The sequence below is a fragment of the Aquarana catesbeiana genome, linkage group LG11 (assembly GCF_042186555.1).
Source record: "Aquarana catesbeiana isolate 2022-GZ linkage group LG11, ASM4218655v1, whole genome shotgun sequence".
NCBI lineage: Eukaryota > Metazoa > Chordata > Amphibia > Anura > Ranidae > Aquarana > Aquarana catesbeiana.
This window is the reverse complement of record NC_133334.1, coordinates 280,203,253-280,221,590: the sequence shown is the minus strand read 5'-3', so window position 1 is coordinate 280,221,590 and position 18,338 is coordinate 280,203,253. Positions and strand designations below refer to the sequence as shown.

At 44.2% G+C, this 18,338-nt stretch overlaps 1 protein-coding gene across 1 annotated transcript in view; it reads right to left on the bottom strand.

Moving 5' to 3' along the window:
- The window catches only part of LOC141112835 (DNA topoisomerase I, mitochondrial-like), a 125,821-nt gene that overhangs the window by 90,442 nt on the left and 17,041 nt on the right, over positions 1–18,338 (bottom strand). The window contains exon 5 of the mRNA XM_073605917.1: positions 6,698–6,828. Coding sequence (XP_073462018.1) covers positions 6,698–6,828 — 131 coding nt within the window. The remainder of the gene's footprint in view (positions 1–6,697; positions 6,829–18,338) is intronic.

The window sequence follows — 18,338 nt, the reverse complement described above, 5'->3', positions numbered from 1 at the left end:
TACATTTTGTTACTAGGCCGTCACCCACACTGCAAAGATAAGTCTTTCTACAATGAGTTCACTTTACAAATATTTGTTAGTCTAATATGAAAAAAATAGAAGTGGAAGAATTTTGAATTGCTCTTCAAAAGACAAAAATGTATTTATGCTACAGAGGACTTCTAATGTACAATGCCATAAGAAAACGCTCTAATTAACGTTGGGATAATTGGATTTTGTAAACAAATGCAATCAAGCTAAGAACAATCGTTCTGTTGTGCTTTTGTTCACAATCAGCCCCTCTTCGGTTAAGACATACTGTGAGGAAAAAAAATTGTTTTCTCTAAGAAACTGTATTCTCCGCTCTACATCAATATGCATAGAAAATGGAATCAAAGAAACAAAGTTCCCAAACAGCCAGTGGAGTTCCACACGAGTACTTTCTGATGCAGTTATGCACAGTCAGGGCTGCTGTTAGAAATCACGGGGGCCCCATACAGCCTACCTGACAGGGCCCTCCCCCGGCCGAGTTCATAGAATTATCACTGCCTTTCCCTGCAACCTCAGTGGCACAAACGAATAGGAAATGCTCAGAGGCTTCCTGCTCATTCACAAACTAAAGCATAGGAAATACAGTTTACTATGCTTCAGTCATGAATGGACACGAGCGATAGGTACCGATCGCTCACTGTGTTCATTCAGGAAAGGAAGGGGCCAGAAAAAGACATTTACTGGCCCCTCCCCCTGCTCTCAATCTTAAAACATCCGTGTGCCTACAGCAGCTGCCAGCAGGAGAGGGGGGCAAGCCAGCAGCGCTGTGAGCGAGAAAAGGCACACAGGGGCCCGGACAGCAGATGGAAGTGGCACATGCACTAGAACCAAACCGCCTGCAGTGCAGCAGGAGGGAGAAAGAGGAGGAGAAGAAGCTGGTAGTGCTGCAAGGAGGGAGGCTGAAGATCAGTGTCTGCAATATGACAGTACAGCAGGCCCTCCTACTCAGCAGGTACTGGGCCCCCTTTTGAACTGATGGGGCCTGGGTCCAGTACAGGAGGCTGTACTGCCTTATCAGCGGCCCTGTGCACAGTGGTTCTATGTGCCCCTACATCACAAGATATAGCAGTAATATAGGCGGCCTGTAGTTGGAACCACAGAGTGTAGAACGGGACCAGGTAGTTGACAATCCCAGAAACGTTGAAGCTTCTCCAGCCACAAATGGAAGATCAAGTGGAGAAACTGATAAGCATCCTCCCCCCCCCCCCCCCTCCCAATCTGGTTGGTACTTCTAGCATGTATACAGCAACATCTTTGGGCTGCAGGCCATGCTAAGACATTTGGGTCTACATTCAGCCATAAGCAGCAGAGGCAAGATTAGATGTCCAAGAGTTGGTCAAGCGCCTTCCCAGCAGACTCAAGCCTTTTTTTAAGGGTGTTAATTGAACAAGTTAGAAGCATGTTCCAATCACCACTATGCTCCCAGTATTGCCATGCCTACCTGCACCCCCACCTTTCGCCACTGCCTTGAGGCAAGTGCCTGGCCAAGCAGAATGTTCATGCCTATGGCAACTCTAGCTGCCTGGACGGCTGAGTGCCCTACTTGGACCAAAGACACCTATAAAGTCTAAAGCGCCCCTAAAAAAAAAAAAAAACACCATGAAAACTCAGAAAATGATCCCTATTAGTTCTATGTCACCCTTCTGCCGGACTTGCTCTGCAGATGATCAGTCTCTGTGTCCAGTCCACGAGAAAATCTATTTAAAGTTGAAACATCCTCCTCAATCTGTATGATGTCCACCTGATTCCATCTTGTCAGATTTGATATTGGATCTGGAGAAAAGTCTTTTATCTCTCTCACAGCCAAGCTATAAAACAGCCTAGAGATAATACCTTTGCTTTGTATCCCAGAAACAATGGACAGATGCTTCAAAGGAATGAGTCAAATTGTGCAGCTTCTGTCATGAGAATAAATTGCTCTTTGTCGGAAAGATTTATTAACCCTTACCGATGCCAGGAGCCATTGGAAGTTAAGGGCTGCTTGTTATTTCACCTTGGAGAATTTCCAAAAAAAAAAAAATCAATACTGCCCCTTATTGTTGCAACTTAAATCGGCTCCCCACCTCCCACAACACAAAGCATATAATAGGAGGTGTGTAAGGAGAAGATCTTACATCCTACAGCCAGTGGTAAGAACTAAGAATCCTTTTCTGCACAACTGAGGCGTATAATACAAAACAAGAGAACGATAAACCTAAAAAAACATGAAACCGTGGAGAACCCGCCCAATTATGGAGTTCAGGTGTTCCTAGTTGAGGGTATGTCGTAGCAATAATAAAAACAGACAGTGGAAATACTCGTGAGCGATTCGACATTACATGGGCAGCCTGGAAAACCCCCGTACATGACACAACTATGGCCTCATCTAGGGTAGACCGCGCATTACTTTAGCGGATCCTTCCTTTGGAGACTTGTCCAGGCGAACCATCCTTCAACTATAGGCTCTACTTAAAAGTAAACCCAATACATCAACGAATCCGGTGAGAACTATTCCACATGCTTTCTTCTCCTTCCCCATCTTTTTTTTTTCTTTCCTACTATTTCTTTTCTCCCCTCGTTTTTGATTGTTATGTATTTTTTGCTGTGTTACACCCTTAGGATACCTGAGTATCCACTTTTGAGCTACCTAGATGGTCACCAGGTTTCTGACCGACCTAGGTACTTCAAGTTAACTTATGTTTACATTATGGGAGCCATATATGCAATGACTCTAGATCTAAAGCTTAGGAACACCCTACCCCCTTCCGGATTGGAAGGGAGGCCTATCCATATAGATCGAATGTCTGGGACAGGACGGGTGTCGCCCTGGTTATTACAAGTAGATATGTCTCCCTGTTGATATGGTTGTCCGCACTCGGACCAGGCTAAATGTACCCCCCTGTATCCCCTGCCCCCCCCTTTTTCCCCTTGTCCCTACCCCCATTTCCCTCCCCTTCATTCCCCCCCTGCCCTATCAATGTGACCTTGTTGTGATGTCAAACTGTAAAATTTGAAAATGAAAATAAAAACAGACAATTGTGTGCTTACAACCTCATGGTATCAGTTTGGGGGAAGGTATTTTTCTATTCCAGCCTGTGGCCCCTGATCATAAAGCCAGCTCCGTAAAGACATGGTTTGGTGAGTTTAGTAGTGGAGAGAGTCAAGTAGCCTGCACAGAGCCCTGACCTCAACCCTACCTTTGGAATGCCATTTGTGAGCCTTGCGTTTTGGCCCAATGTCACCCAGTACCCGACCCTTCAAAATACTCATTTTGGCTGAATTGGCACAAATTCCCACAGACACGCCAACATCTTGTGGAAGGCCTTCCCAAAAAAAAAAAGTGGAGGCTGCAGCCAGGGGCAACTCCATATTAAAGTGGAAGTAAATCCTCCTATTGTTTTCAGCCAAGGAAGCTGCCATATTGGCCTCTGTTTATTCTTTAACTGCCATGATGCTGCACATGTGATCAGTTATGACACCAGCCATTGGATGGTTTGACAGTTTGGTTAAGAGCACAACCAATGTGACAGTTAGCATTTTTAGTAGGGATGCACCGATACCATTTTTTTTTTTTTTTACAACGAGTACGAGTACCAATACTTTTTTTTTTTTTTAGTACTCGCCGATACCAATTACTGATACCTACCGCAACTGTTTTGTTTTCACTTCAGCTGTCAGCAACGGTAAAAAGCATTGAAAAGTTATTTAGAAATTAAATACATTTTTTTTTTATTTTGCGCTTTTTCAATGTGAAATGTGTAAATGTATGTTAATATATATGTGTAAAAATATTCACTAGCAAAGCAAACAAAAAAAAAACTTAATTGTTTATCGTTCATAAAATAGACGAACAAAAAAAAAAAAAAAAAAAAGCAGGAAAATATTAAATGGAGGAGAATAGGGAGTTAATTAAGGCTGATTAGAGTAAATTAAGGGTTAATAAGGAGTTAAACAGAGGAACGTTTGTTCATCCTTTTGATCTGCAGATGAAGAAACAGGAAGATACAAAAAGAAACAATGTTTCTTTTTATTTTAGTGTTATAAACATTGCTGGCTTTTTTTTTTTTTTCCACGTTCTGTAGTGCAAATCTGAAAAATGCAAAAAGCACTAAAAATGCATAGGTGTGAATCAGGCCTAAAAGCAGGTTTGAATGCAAATTGCTGAAGCACAGGCTTCTGGAAGCAGACCCACCTATCCCACCTGAAAGGAGTATGCCAGAATGCGGTTGCATTGGACAGAGTTTGCAGGGGATTGCATTAAAAATCCTACCGCTTTTTAGAACGCAGTTTGGAGCAACAGACGTAACCAAAGAAAAATACGGGAGATCTCAACATTTGCACAATAATTGAAGCAGGACAGGAAGACAGTCTTGTGGTCCATGCATTCGAAGGACAATGTTGAATGCACTTCAAGGGATCACACAATCCTAGCTTAGAACACTCACCACCTGAAGTCCAACAAAGCTGCACCAAGTACCTGCCTGGTGGTACTATTCAAAAGATTAAGCCTACAGTGTGCCCTTTTCCTGGAAAGCGTCATGAAAAGCCATTGCTGCTATAAGTATGGTGTCCTTTTGGCATGAGTTCAACCTTTCCGAGCCTTCTAGCCCCTCACAGACCACACATTCAAAGAGTGCTTTTAAGGTATGGTCCATTTTCCCTCACTTTAGTTTGTAGCATAGTTCCTGTACCAGGAATGAGATTTGGTGATGGTAGTCACTACTGTTCTGCTCACTGTTCCGGTTATTAAACTCTCACAAAAGGAAGCAAAGCCCTGCCTCTACCAAGATGTCCTCCTCTACAAACAGACAGTACAGAAGGAGGCATGGGTAAACCAGTTAAGGGGGGAAAAAAAAAATATGGTGACTGGTACTTTGCCCACTGCCTGCCTTTTTCGGACCCGGCTTCCAGCGTTCAGATCTTCTTTAATGGTGACCTGGCTAATCTAGGGAGCTAGGTCTACTCCTTTGATAAAGCTCCATGTATATAAACCCCCAATGTATGCAACATCAGACATACAAAAAGGAAATATGTATGGCGAGACTCACACGCCTTGGACTTTAATTGGCCTATGTATATGGGCTGATGCTGTCTAAAATGATCCCCAGAAGGTAGGGTAAATGAATGAAAAGTAGATTGACAGTGTTTGCTCCTCCTAGTGGTTAATTTGCTCTATAGTTAATAACCCGGGAATTTAAGGTGAAACATGATACTAAATATTTAAGGAGTTAATCCTTCTACCAACTTAATAGTTGTGTGCCAAACAAAATGAATAATAAAGTGACAATATTACATCATATTTTACAGTGCATATGTTGATAAACAATTATAAATTAATAAATGATAAAGTGACAATAGTACAACATATTTTAAAGTGCATATAGTGGTATAGTGCCAGTAGTTCTTTTCTTTATGCCAAAAAGTGCTATAATGCTCCAAGTCCCAATACTGTGGTGATCCACCTCTTGGGGGTAGTGTAAAATTCATGACTCACTGGATGGGTTTGGACCCTTTTGCCTTATAGCAACCAGTCAGTTGTGCCTGTAGATCTTTTTAGGTGACCCGACCCAGTACCCATGGACTCTGGTTGCTTACGGTGTCTCCTCTGGGATAGAAATCCTCTGGCTAGGACTCCAGGGCTCCAGGAGTGGACAATATACAACCCGTGGTGAAGAGAAAACAGAGCTCCTCAGAGTAAAAATCCTTTGGTTTATTGATAAAAAACAAACTAAAAAACAACTTTCATAGCGATAAGACCAACGCCACTATTGCAATCATCGGCCCGTTTAGTTGGGGGGGGGGGGGGGGACGTGGTGGTGGTTCCACATTCAATGTGCGTTCCACCCTCCTGGCTTGAAGTAACGTTCAAAAGAGTCAGCTTGACGCGTTTCGTCATAGGGGGTGCAACGTTGTCAAAAGCTTTATTGTTTATTCAATTTGTTTGGCACGCAACTGTTAAGTTGGTATAAGGATTAACTCCTTTAATATTTAGTATCATGTTTCACCTTAAATTCCCGGGTTATTAACTATAGAGAAAATTAACCACTAGGAGGAGCAAGCGCTGTCAATCTACTTTTCACAAAAAGGAAATAGAAAACAAAATCTAAACTGGTAGGAGCCTTGGATGTGTCAGCAGAGCTCTTGTTGGACAGTAAGAGGAAAGGAAAAAGTATGGGTATATTTGCAAGTTTTGATGGAATCATGGGACTTGGCACTACTGTTGAATTTTTTTTTAAAGGTTCCTGACTTCACTGGCTCTATGTTTGCTCCAAAGCTGGTAAGGCTGACAAACAAGCTTCTGATGAGGTCTGTGCTTGTAATTCATACTGGAAAAACCCTGATAAAGGGGGCGCTTGGACCCTCAAAACACCTCTTCTCAGTGGTGTGGCACTTCAATTACATTAACTACAAGCCGAGGAGTGGAGATCCTCTAGGGTGTAGAAACCACCTGCCCGGGAACCAGATCATTTACACAAGACTAGTAAGATGACCCCTAGGGGTCCTACTTTTCTCAACAGTTATGTTCCAAGGCAGTGGCTCACTCAGGAGTAAAGTCACAGGATGACAGCTCCAGAGCATGCATCTTTAAAAGCCAAGGCCGCAGTGGTGGCCCCCAATTTTCTATCCTGACAAGTCCACTTCAAGGGACATTTGCGTTTACCTGCAGAAATTAGAATCCGATTCTTACCACCGCCAGCGAGCAGCCTCTTCCTCCTCTTTCTTCTTCACTTTAAGAGCAATAGCCGCTTCCCTCTCTTCTTTGGTTTTCTTTGGTTTACCCACTTTCTCTTCTTTTGGTTCCTTCTTTATTTTCTTTTTCTGCAAAATAAATGTTATTACCAACACTTAAAAGTACTAACAAGTTATATCCTTAAAAACGAAAGTGTTCAAAAAACACCTTACGCGGTATGGCTCAAAACGTGAATACTTAAAAATGCAATAAACTGAAACAAAAAAAACAAAAAAAAATATTAAACCAAATTAATATAACAAAGTCATTTTCATTGAAGTATAGTGATGTCAAGTGAAATTGTGTGCAATATTAAAGTAATATTCCTTCTGGAGTTAATGCGGAGATATCACCAAGAGAAAAAATGTAAGATGTCCAGGAACCTAAAGAAAAGTCACGTCTTATTGTGACAAGTAGAAAGCTTACCGGAAGCTTATGACCCCAAAAAGTTGGTCAACACAAGCTTTAGCTAGTACAATCCTCCAAATCCTTCAAGAGACTCTAAACCCCGGTCACACGTTTTTAAAAAGGAGTCTCTCAAACTCCTGTGCACCCAAGTGAGAGCAGCGGTTTCCATCCCAGCATGCCAGTCCCACAAAGATGCTGACCATTGGGAAGTCCTCAGATAAAGTCCAAACAGGTCTCACTGGTGGTAATCTATAATTCCACAGTAGGTTTGTGAACAGGAAGCTCCTTACCAAAGAGCACTTCCCATTTGTTCACTGTCCAGTGCAGCTGAGGCTGCAAAGACAGACTTGATATTTCACCAAAGCCCCTAGGGGCTCCTAAAAAGAAAATTGTAAAAATATTGTAAAAAAAAAAAAATTACTGGATGACAATCTCTGCTCTACTGATATACACACACGGGGTTTGTGCCTTGGGGTGCACCCCCTAATGCAATTAGTATAGTTAGTGTTATCTGGTGCTCCAAATGGAGTAAACCTTAGGGGTATAGTCTGTGGCTGTAATAGCTGGATGGTGATGTATCCATAAGTTGGGTGGTTGGAAAAGAAAGGGGTATTAAGGGTTAAAAAGGAAGGCAGCCATCCTTCAGAGTGTGTCCAGAACTCTGCAAGAGATGTAAGGAAATAACAGGGGGGGGGGGGAGGCGCCGACCTGAGTGTAGTATTAAATTGATAAATTTAATAGGATAAGATTAAAAACACAAGATGATTGAAGATGCATGCTCTTCAAAGTAAAGTGGAGGCCAGAAGAAGGAGCAGCCAGCCCTGAGTACGTATCCTTCACCACTGCAGCCCTGATTGACAAGATTCCAGCCCTGCCCTGATCCAATTAGACGCCGGTGATGTCACTTCCGGGTCAGCGTGGAGCTTCCTGGTTCCTGGAGAAACACTAATCCATTCCAGCCAGTTGCCCAATCCTTTCCAGCTATCTGAAACAGCGGTGGGACCCACAGAGCCATGCCAGGATTGCACTTAACTTTGACGAGCATGCATCTTCTCGTAAGCATTTTTAATCTTACCCTATTAAAGTCATCAATTTAATACTACACTCAGGTCAGCGCCTCCCCCTCCCTGTTTTTACCCTAATGCAAATCGGCTGTGCACATTAATGCACTTCTTTAGTAACCTTTGAGCACCGGCTGTAAATACCTTCTACAGGTGCTTCTGTCAAACAGTGCCTGCTGCTCTCCAAACCGTTCCAGCAGACCCAGAGCCGATACCAGCCCGTTTACCCCCAAGCATCGTACACAGGCAAGATGTTGAGGTAAAATCCAAAAGGAATGACTCTTGATTGAATAGACATACAGGTTTTTATACACTTCAAAAGTAGGTCAGTCACCACATGAATAAAGCCAAATATTCACCCAAAACATCACATAAGGGTTAGATAAGCTAAAGTTGACACAAGGCCAATCCCATCACAAGAACCTCTGCCGCGTACATGCGGTCGGATTTTCTGACGGAAAATGTGTGATAGGACCTTGTTGTCAGAAAATCCGACCGTGTCTAGACTCCATCACACATTTTCCATTGGATTTTCCGACACAAAGTTTGAGAGCAGGTTATAAAATTTTCCGACAACAAAATCCGTTGTCGGAAATTTCGATCGTGTGTACACAAATCCGACGCACAAAGTGCCACGCATGCTCAGAATAAATTAAGAGATGAAAGCTATTGGCTACTGCCCCGTTTATAGACCCGACGTACGTGTTTTACGTCACCGCGTTCAGAACGATCGGATTTTCCGACAACTTTGTGTGACCGTGTGTATGCAAGACAAGTTTGAGCCAACATCCGTCGGAAAAAATCCATGGACTTTGTTGTCGGAATGTCTGATCAATGTCCGACCGTGTGTACGGGGCATAAGAGTTGGCCACAATTACCCAACAGACAGAAACAAGAATATCAACAAAATCAATCAAGTCAATTAACAATGGGAAGTCACACCTAGGAAGCACACAATGTGAGTGACACAAGCCTGTGTATTCTGTCCATTAGACAAGTCATCAGAAGACAAACCAACAATGTGCCAGCAGTCTGATTCAGAAGAATTCATTTATCTTTATAGATTTTTTGAGGGATATGGTTGATAAATATTTCTGTCCCAAGCGAAGGAGCCTCTCCAACCCAGTCTGCAGAAGGGCCACCATATTCCCTCTGACTATTACCCTGTACAAGATTAATATTAATGTTTTCCGTCCACTCCAGAAGGGAGGCTTTATTGTTTGTATTCAGAGAATGAACCCAAGCCTCACTCTCAGCGTTCATCGCATTGTTGTCCATCATTGGAGAATGATCTGCTCTCTCCATATGCCATAATCAGTGGCCCCTGTCTTGGCAGAGTCTATCACAGCGAGTATATTTTATGTTTCAAACTTTTACTAAATAAAATCTTAATAAAAACATTTAAGGAGCGAAACCTGGATAAAGGGTACCAACACACTGATCAATCACAGCGCACCAACCCCCTGGGAGAAAACCACCTCCAGTGGTCCTGCTGGGGAAACAATCATAAAAGATTATATAGATATTAAAATGGGCAAATGCCCAATAAGGTTAAAACAATATAAAAATTATAAAATATTAAGCCTTTGAAAAAGCTTAAAGTACGGGGAAAGCTAATTTGGCTGTACTTCTCCTATGGATCACAGGAGTGCAGTTCGTTCTGCACTCCTGTGACCAGTTTTCAGCAGACAGCGGGCTGAAGCTTGCTGTAAGCTGACGTCACAGAGCCGTTCCAGGCTGGGGAAAGATCGCGATCATATGATCAGAATTCACGCAAACACGTGGACCGACACTCGGCTCAGCTCCTGTACCCGACGCAACCCAGTGCTCCGGTGAGCGAGGCGGAGCAGAGAGCAGGGCACTAACAGTTACCAGCTCTCTGCTCACGGAGCACGGACCATGTCACATGACATCAGAACGTGCTGACGAAACGTGTAGGGTGGTTTGAGTGCGATACGTCACTTCCACCGTTTGCAACGCAGCTGGAACGCTCACGGTGTTTCCAACACATGGTTGTGTTAAGCTGTTATGGAGATTATCTGTTTTTACTTCAATTTTTGATTAAATTTCAACATACTTCACCATGGAAGCCCTTTTTCTTCTTTTAAATCCTTGGTATTAACTCGGATCGATGTTGTGGTTATGATTATTTCCACATCGGAATTTCCTAAAAGCATAAATGAGCACCTGGAATAGGTTTCTCGGGACCCCGATATAACATCCGTCCGGACTGGAGCTTTCCTATTGGCATTATCCACAAATGTATATGACTACCTGTAATGGACGTTACACATATTTACACATATATTGTGTTTGCTGACATTGGTCTATGTACTTTGAGCACTTGCACTTTAATTATGTTTAGAGAGCGCGGTTCCAATTTAACTTTTATTTAATTCTTTCAGCATGACAGTAGGACAGCCTCTGAGGCAGGAGCAACCTTCTTCAGCCCCTGAAGAAGCAAGGTTGCTCTGAAACATGTTCCTGTCCCAGCTTTTGTGCTCACCAACCACACTAGGCAGCACCTACACCCCGGCTTTGGTTTCCATCATTGGCTCCACAGTGACAGCGGCTCCCAGTCTACAGAATTTCTTCTCTCCCTTGCTGGTGGCCAGGACAAGGCTTCCTGGTTGCCTGTCTGCTCCTGGCATCGAAAGTTCCTCTGTCATGCTGAGCTATATTTTATCAATTGGGAGTGCAACTATTACTTTTTAATATTTTTTTTACATCCTACACTAAGGATATTGCTCTTCTCTCTAAACACCCCCCCCCCCTTGTTTCTCTACAAACATTTGTTGAAGCATTTGCAATTTTGTACTCTTCAAAACAACAAGCAGTTAAAGTGCACCAGGATCAGTTATCTAGGACTGCAGCCAGGGCAATTCAATGCAGAGCCTCTACAAAAGCCGATAAGTCTAAATGGTTCATCAATCTGGTCACCCAGAGTCCCCGCGCATGAATTGTTCATAGAGGTGGGATGGAAAAAATTCAGCGGTCGCCTTATCAGAGATAAGTGGAAAATTGAAGGTGACGGTAGGAACGAGGGATCTCAGTTACTGTGCGGTCTCTGGAGAGGGAGAAGCATCAATCTCTATTCACAAAGTGGAGAGACTAAGGCAAGCATAAGGGTGACTGACAGCCCCATATTGCAAGAGGTGCAGAAGCCTTGAAAACAAAAATCAATTAGAGAAGAACTCAAGGCAAAGGCGCCCTTTAGTTCGCTGACGTACTCCTTAATAAAATAAAATTATATATGTTAAAACTCGCTTTTGCAAATATAATAGAGCAGGGAACTGAACGGATGACTGGCACTCACCATGGCTAAGTAGCAAGATCAAGGTCATTGTAAGCAAGGATAAGAAAATGAGCTCCAGAGAGAGCAAAGTTGGCAAAGGAGATAAATGACTAGTGTGAGGAATCTGGACCTAGGAAACAATTAAGAGGTGGAGTGCAAGCATGTATATGGGAAAGGCCTCATCTCACAGGTAAAGTGATGTCAGATATGTACGGAGGCTCTACAATGGGTGAACCTGGGAGCAGCCATTCCAGATTTCTGTAGAGATGGAAAGTTTTTCTCCCACCCACCTTCTCTAACTTTGGCCAGGTTAATGATCATGATGGCCAGGTGGGTAGGAGTTCTTTGGTATAAAAAAAAAGAAAAATTTAAAAAATTATATAATCTCTATCTCTATGTTCTTGGAGAACCGGGGTGCAGACCTAAATATTGGAACAGCCCGTCTCAAAATTTTTAAAACAGAGGAACCCTTGGGGAAAAAAAAAAAAAAAAGACAAAAAAACTTTCCAGTCCCAGGGAACCCTGCTAATAGCTATCATATCTACAGCTCATGGTACATCAGTGCCATGATCACCGAAGCGTGCGCTATACATTTGTGTATCTGGGAAGATTCTACCCTTACAAATACCTTAAAGGACTATTTGTGTCAGTGGTATTTACCTCTGGAGGAACCCGCAGAAAGGCTGTCTAGGAAGTAAATGGAGGGGATGTTTTCACAAAGCTTGCGCCAGCTACTGGTTTGGCAATAAAAAAAATCCTGAGAGTTTTGGTTGACGTTTGCCTTTTAAAGCAAACTTGTATCTGCGATATATACTTCTTTTATTGAGCCAGACACAAAACTTGCTTATATGGACCAGTGGGAAAGGGATTTGAACCTTACCTTTGATCTGACTGAATGGCAAGATATTGCTCATCAGCTATCCAAAATTTCCATCAATACCACTCTTATAGAGGACAACTATAAAACGCTCCTACGTTGGTACTTGGTACCCACTAGGGTAGCTAAGATGCATCCTTCTACTTCAAACTGCTTCCAACGATGCGGACATTTGGGGACGATGCACCATACCGGGTGGCAATGTCCCCTCGTAACTAAATTTTGGATTCAGATTTTCAATTTAATCAACTCAGTAACGGAGGGTAAACATTCGCAGATCTCCAGAAGCCGCTCTCTTTCACAAATTACCTGACGAAACACCAAAAAAAAAAAAAAAAAAAAAAAAGTAAAATTATATATTGTTGGGGGCGAGAATCACAATCGCAAGACACTGGAAACAGTCGATAATTCCTCTTGACCAGGTCAAAAGTAAACTCATTTGGATTATGATTAATGATAAACTCATCCATATTCTTTGTAATAAAACCAAGAAATTTTATAAGATATGGGACCCGTGGATCGACTACATTTCGACTCCGTAGTGAACTCCAGGATGATCCTCTCTCTCCTCATCTCCCTCTTTTCCTTCATTTCTCTTCGCTTTACTTGTTTTTTTATTTCCAGAAACTTTATACACAATACAGATGATCACGTATGAGGCCTCATACGACCATGAGTCCTGAGATTGACCTGGAGATCACAACCGGGACTTCCCGGGACTCTGGATCTCTACCATCCCTTCATACAGGGGTACTCTGGATCATAGTGGGGAAATTACTGTTAAACCCCACCAGTTTTGGATACATACCACAGCCGTTGTGTTCTGTTATTGTGATAGATGATGGATAAATATTATGGCCATACCTTTTATTTCTCTGTATTGTTATGTGATGATCTGCAAAATTGACACCAATCTGTCTATGTGTCTGGTTGTTCTGAACTTTGTTATTCTTTCAATAAAAATATTCAAATCTAAAGCAAACTTGTTCTTTGCGCATTCACTTTCTAACCACAAATTCTCATCAACTTGAACCCAAGTTTAAATATCTGCCATTTGCATGTATTGTATTGAGCATGTTATTCAGTTCATGGGACAGCACTTGGTCAGCGCCATCCAACAGAGTTCATATTGAGGGTCAAAGAATGACCTGAAGTAAGGTAGGAAGGGTAATCCCACAAAGGGTGGTGGGGTGACAAATAAGTTTAAGAAATCTCTTTATAGCAGATACCAATACCCGGAAAGATGTTCTATTTGGACTTGGGAGGTTGGCATAGGTTCTACATCTCCTGCACACTAGATTACAAAGTTTCATAAGGGAACCCAGAATGTCCACCCCTAAAAGGTCTGCATTAGCCCTGGACCGCATGAACCACCACCTACCCATAACTAGGACAAGTTGACCAATAATTAATCTCATAATTGGGTAACACCATGTCCTGCGTTGTACCAGTAGGTGCAGGACAGACTTTGCCAAGTGAGGGATGGCACCATTCTAAATAAAGGAACTCAATCAATCACTGGTCATGGTCTTTGAAGGGTGGTGGGATGACAAGAAAAACGTGGTTGGATTTAGCGTGAAACATGATAAAGGACATTAATGTGACCCATCAGGTTCAGAGGAAGATTAGCCCAAGAGGTACATTTCTCCCGAAAAGTAAACTAAAGTTTGGGACTTTATTTGAGGTCATGACCAATATAAGTCATGTACCTCCATCCCAATCTGTTGAGAAATAGGAGGAAAAGGGAAAAAAGGGGGGCAAGTGGGACTTTATATGAAGCACACGGTCTCTAGACTGTATGCTTCATATAAAGTCCCACTTGCGCCCCCCCCCCCCTTCCCTCATATTTCTCCCGAAGGTGCAAAAGCAAAGGATGAGATTATAGAAACTAGACCTGGTTACCTAGATACCTATATTCTTCAACCCACTTTAGGGTAGTAGGGACCACAAGCTCCCTCGCCTAAGAATCGAAAGCAAAAAAGGACCAATTTAGACCAGTTGATACGGTCCCTAAAAAAAGTCTCCAAATGTACTGAAAATCTCAAAGGCAGCCTGTAAGGATAGGACCGCATCTTATTAATACAAGAGATCACCAGACCAACTCATAACCCTTTAATGAGTTGCAATTCTAATGGCCAGCGGCTCCAAGGCATGTGTCCAAGGCAACAAAGGGCACCCTTGATGGATACCCCTCCGCAGAGAGAAGGCATCTGAAATTCTGCCATCTGTGTGTACTTTGGCTTTAGGAGTCTGGTAAAGCATGTGCAGCCACATTAGGAACCTAGGCCCAAATGTCTGCATCGCCTCCCAGAGAAAAGCCCTCTCAACCATGTCAAAATTCTTCTCAGCATCTAAGGAGCCTATAACCCTTGTACTGCGAACACCATGAGTAGTCTACAGATTTAAAAACAAATGGCGGATGTGATGTCCTTCTCAGGCATTAAACCCGTCTCGTCGAAATGTGCAAGTCTACAACCCAGAATAGACAATTGGCCAGATTTTTGCCAGTATCTTTGCATCAACATTAAGCAAAGAGACCAGCCTATAAGACACAGTCCTCCAGGTCCTTACCAGGTTTGGACACCAACACATTAAGAGCTTCTATACATAGACTCAGGGGAGTTCCCACAGGAAGCAAATGGGTCGAACAGGGCTGTGAGTCTAGTCCCCAGGACTAGTGAGAATAGAATTCTACAGGAATCCCATCCACTCCTGGGGCCCTGCCTGGTTGGAGCTGGCTCATCAATTTTCTGGGTTTTCGAGTGAGATAACTCTAACCCAAGCAGGGATATCAAAGACAGGCAATGTAATCCCATCAAGGCATCCAGGTCGTCAGATTTACTATAAACAGCCCGAGAAAAATAGAGACCGGTAGTACAGTATTTTATAAACCTAAGATTAATATGTTCAGTAAAAGTGAATGGTCATCCATCAATATCCCCTGGAGGCAATTTGGTCAAACAGCTGTGAATCTTAATCCCATGAGCTCTTTAAAGCAAGAATTCTACAGGAATCCCATGCACTCCTGGGTCTTTGCCTGGTTGGAGTTGGTCTATCACTTCTTTCAAGTGGGATATCCCAAGTGGGGATAAGGCCAGGAATGTAATCCCATCAAGGTATCTACAGGTCATCAGAATCACTATATGCAGCCCTAAAAGAATATCAAGATTGGTAGATATTCCATAAACCTAAGAATGTGTTCAGGAGAAGTGAGTGGTCATCCATTGATATCCCTAATCCTCCCTATACGGGAAGCTGCAAACTGGCCCTTAGCCGGCGAAGCCAGCAGCCATTTTTATCACCATACTCAAACACTAGTTGAGCCATAGGAAGTGGGGACTTTTTAGTCTGATCGATATGCAATTCCACCTCCTCTAAAGCATGTTGCCATGTTAATTACCTAGTCTGGTCTAGGTTCCCAGTGGCATACGTTTTTGAAACCTTTTTTGTGGTTTGTGTTGTATTTGCCATCCTTATCCATGTTTTAATGCTTTTCATTAATGCAGAGCTGTGCTTTAAATGACTTTAAAAGGCCGACAGCTGTAAGCATTTTTGTTTTTATTAAAAACCATTACCAGGAAAGCTCTAAATGGAAGTTCACAAAACCGAATACTTTTTTCCCCCCTTTCCATTAAGTTGCATAAATAGTTTGTCGTTTTTTTATTATTCTGACTGCTTTTGTCTTCGTATATTGACTGCGAGGAGCAGCAAGGCATGTCTCTATTCATCCCACTTACGTCTCAGACCTGCATACAGAGACCATTAAAGTGCACTTTCTGACCTCTAAAATAATGCGAAACGCGATGTTTGTTTAACAGGTGAAAAACAATATTGCATGAACATAACTCGGCGCCAGGACATTCTGCAGCGAGGGGAAGAGCAATTATGGCAAGGTGGAAAACCTTTCAAAACTCATTATGTGCAACCTCTGGGCTTTCTATGTTAAAAGACTTCAATTTACACTCTTCAGGCAGATCGCAAGAATTTAACGCCTCTGTGAAGGCGGGCTGCCTGCCATTACACGCAAAAGGTGCATGGCTGACAGCACTGAAGTAAATATGTTGTTTCCCCATCACGGGGAAAAAAAATAAAAAATATATAGTTCCCACTTATGTACAGTTTATAAATTGCCAAAGCGCTTCTTAAAAAACAACAGCTTTTTCTTGCTCTTGCGGTTTTCTTTGTTCCACATGGCTGTGCCGAGCAATTGTATCCGAGTCGCGGCAGTTTCCCCCCATTGTTCGGTTTGATTATGCTGCAGCAGTTCACCGTCTCCTATTTTGTACACAATGGGTTTTTATGCGCTATTTAACTGAGCAATTTCACCTGATACATTGGAATGTTTACCATTCCACAACTCAACAATTACCGCATTACTTAAAAGAGGTCCTTCATTTTCCAGTAAGACTGGGGGGGGGGGGGGGGCCTTCGTGACCTACCCTTGTACCCAATGTGTAACCTAACCTTTTCCAAAAAAAAAAAAATAAAAGTGTATATCCAGTATTTAAGGACAAAATTTTAGGATCATGCAGAAATTCAATGCACAAATAAACCCACTAGTGCATTTATTGGCATTTGTTTTCTTTCCTACTAGCATTCGAAGGTGATACTTAATAGGTGAGTTGTAAGTTCCTGACAGAGGCGAGCGAGATGCCAACAGAGGTCTGGGAGGATCTACTGTAGGTCACCGGCAGGCAGGAGCTAGAGCCCCCAGTCACCGGCAGGCAGGAGCTAGAGCCCCCCGTCACCGGCAGGCAGGAGCTAGAGCCCCCCGTCACCGGCAGGCAGGAGCTAGAGCCCCCCGTCACCGGCAGGCAGGAGCTAGAGCCCCCCGTCACCGGCAGGCAGGAGCTAGAGCCCCCCGTCACCGGCAGGCAGGAGCTAGAGCCCCCCGTCACCGGCAGGCAGGAGCTAGAGCCCCCCGTCACCGGCAGGCAGGAGCTAGAGCCCCCCGTCACCGGCAGGCAGGAGCTAGAGCCCCCCCGTCACCGGCAGGCAGGAGCTAGAGCCCCCCGTCACCGGCAGGCAGGAGCTAGAGCCCCCCGTCACCGGCAGGCAGGAGCTAGAGCCCCCCAGTCACCGGCAGGCAGGAGCTAGAGCCCCCCAGTCACCGGCAGGCAGGAGCTAGAGCCCCCCAGTCACCGGCAGGCAGGAGCTAGAGCCCCCCAGTCACCGGCAGGCAGGAGCTAGAGCCCCCCAGTCACCGGCAGGCAGGAGCTAGAGCCCCCCAGTCACCGGCAGGCAGGAGCTAGAGCCCCCCAGTCACCGGCAGGCAGGAGCTAGAGCCCCCCAGTCACCGGCAGGCAGGAGCTAGAGCCCCCCGTCACCGGCAGGCAGGAGCTAGAGCCCCCCGTCACCAGCAGGCAGGAGCTAGAGCCCCCCGTCACCGGCAGGCAGGAGCTAGAGCCCCCCGTCACCGGCAGGCAGGAGCTAGAGCCCCCAGTCACCGGCAGGCAGGAGCTAGAGCCCCCCCAGTCACCGGCAGGCAGGAGCTAGAGCCCCCCCAGTCACCGGCAGGCAGGAGCTAGAGCCCCCCCAGTCACCGGCAGGCAGGAGCTAGAGCCCCCCCAGTCACCGGCAGGCAGGAGAGCTAGAGCCTCCAGTCACGTGAAGCCAGTATTTGTTCCAGGAAGGTGACTCAAGCTAATCCAGCCAAGGGCTCAACGTATAGGTGGATCAGAAGGTTCTCTACAGAGAGGCTGCGTGGACTTGGGCTTCTGACAGCAGTGCCAGATTAAAACTCTGAAGGCCCCAGGCAGTGGAAACCTTTGGCCCCCTTGCAGGTTTCTGGAGGTTTCTCGTGCGCGCGCTCTAGTGTGTTAACATCGAGCTAAGCAGCATGCCAGTCGGCTGCTAGATAGAGATGGCGATTACTACTGGAAATTACACGGCTGTAGCTTGCACCAACATTTTTTTACAAAGTGACAGCTGAAAGAAGATGAGCTTATTAAGAGACAA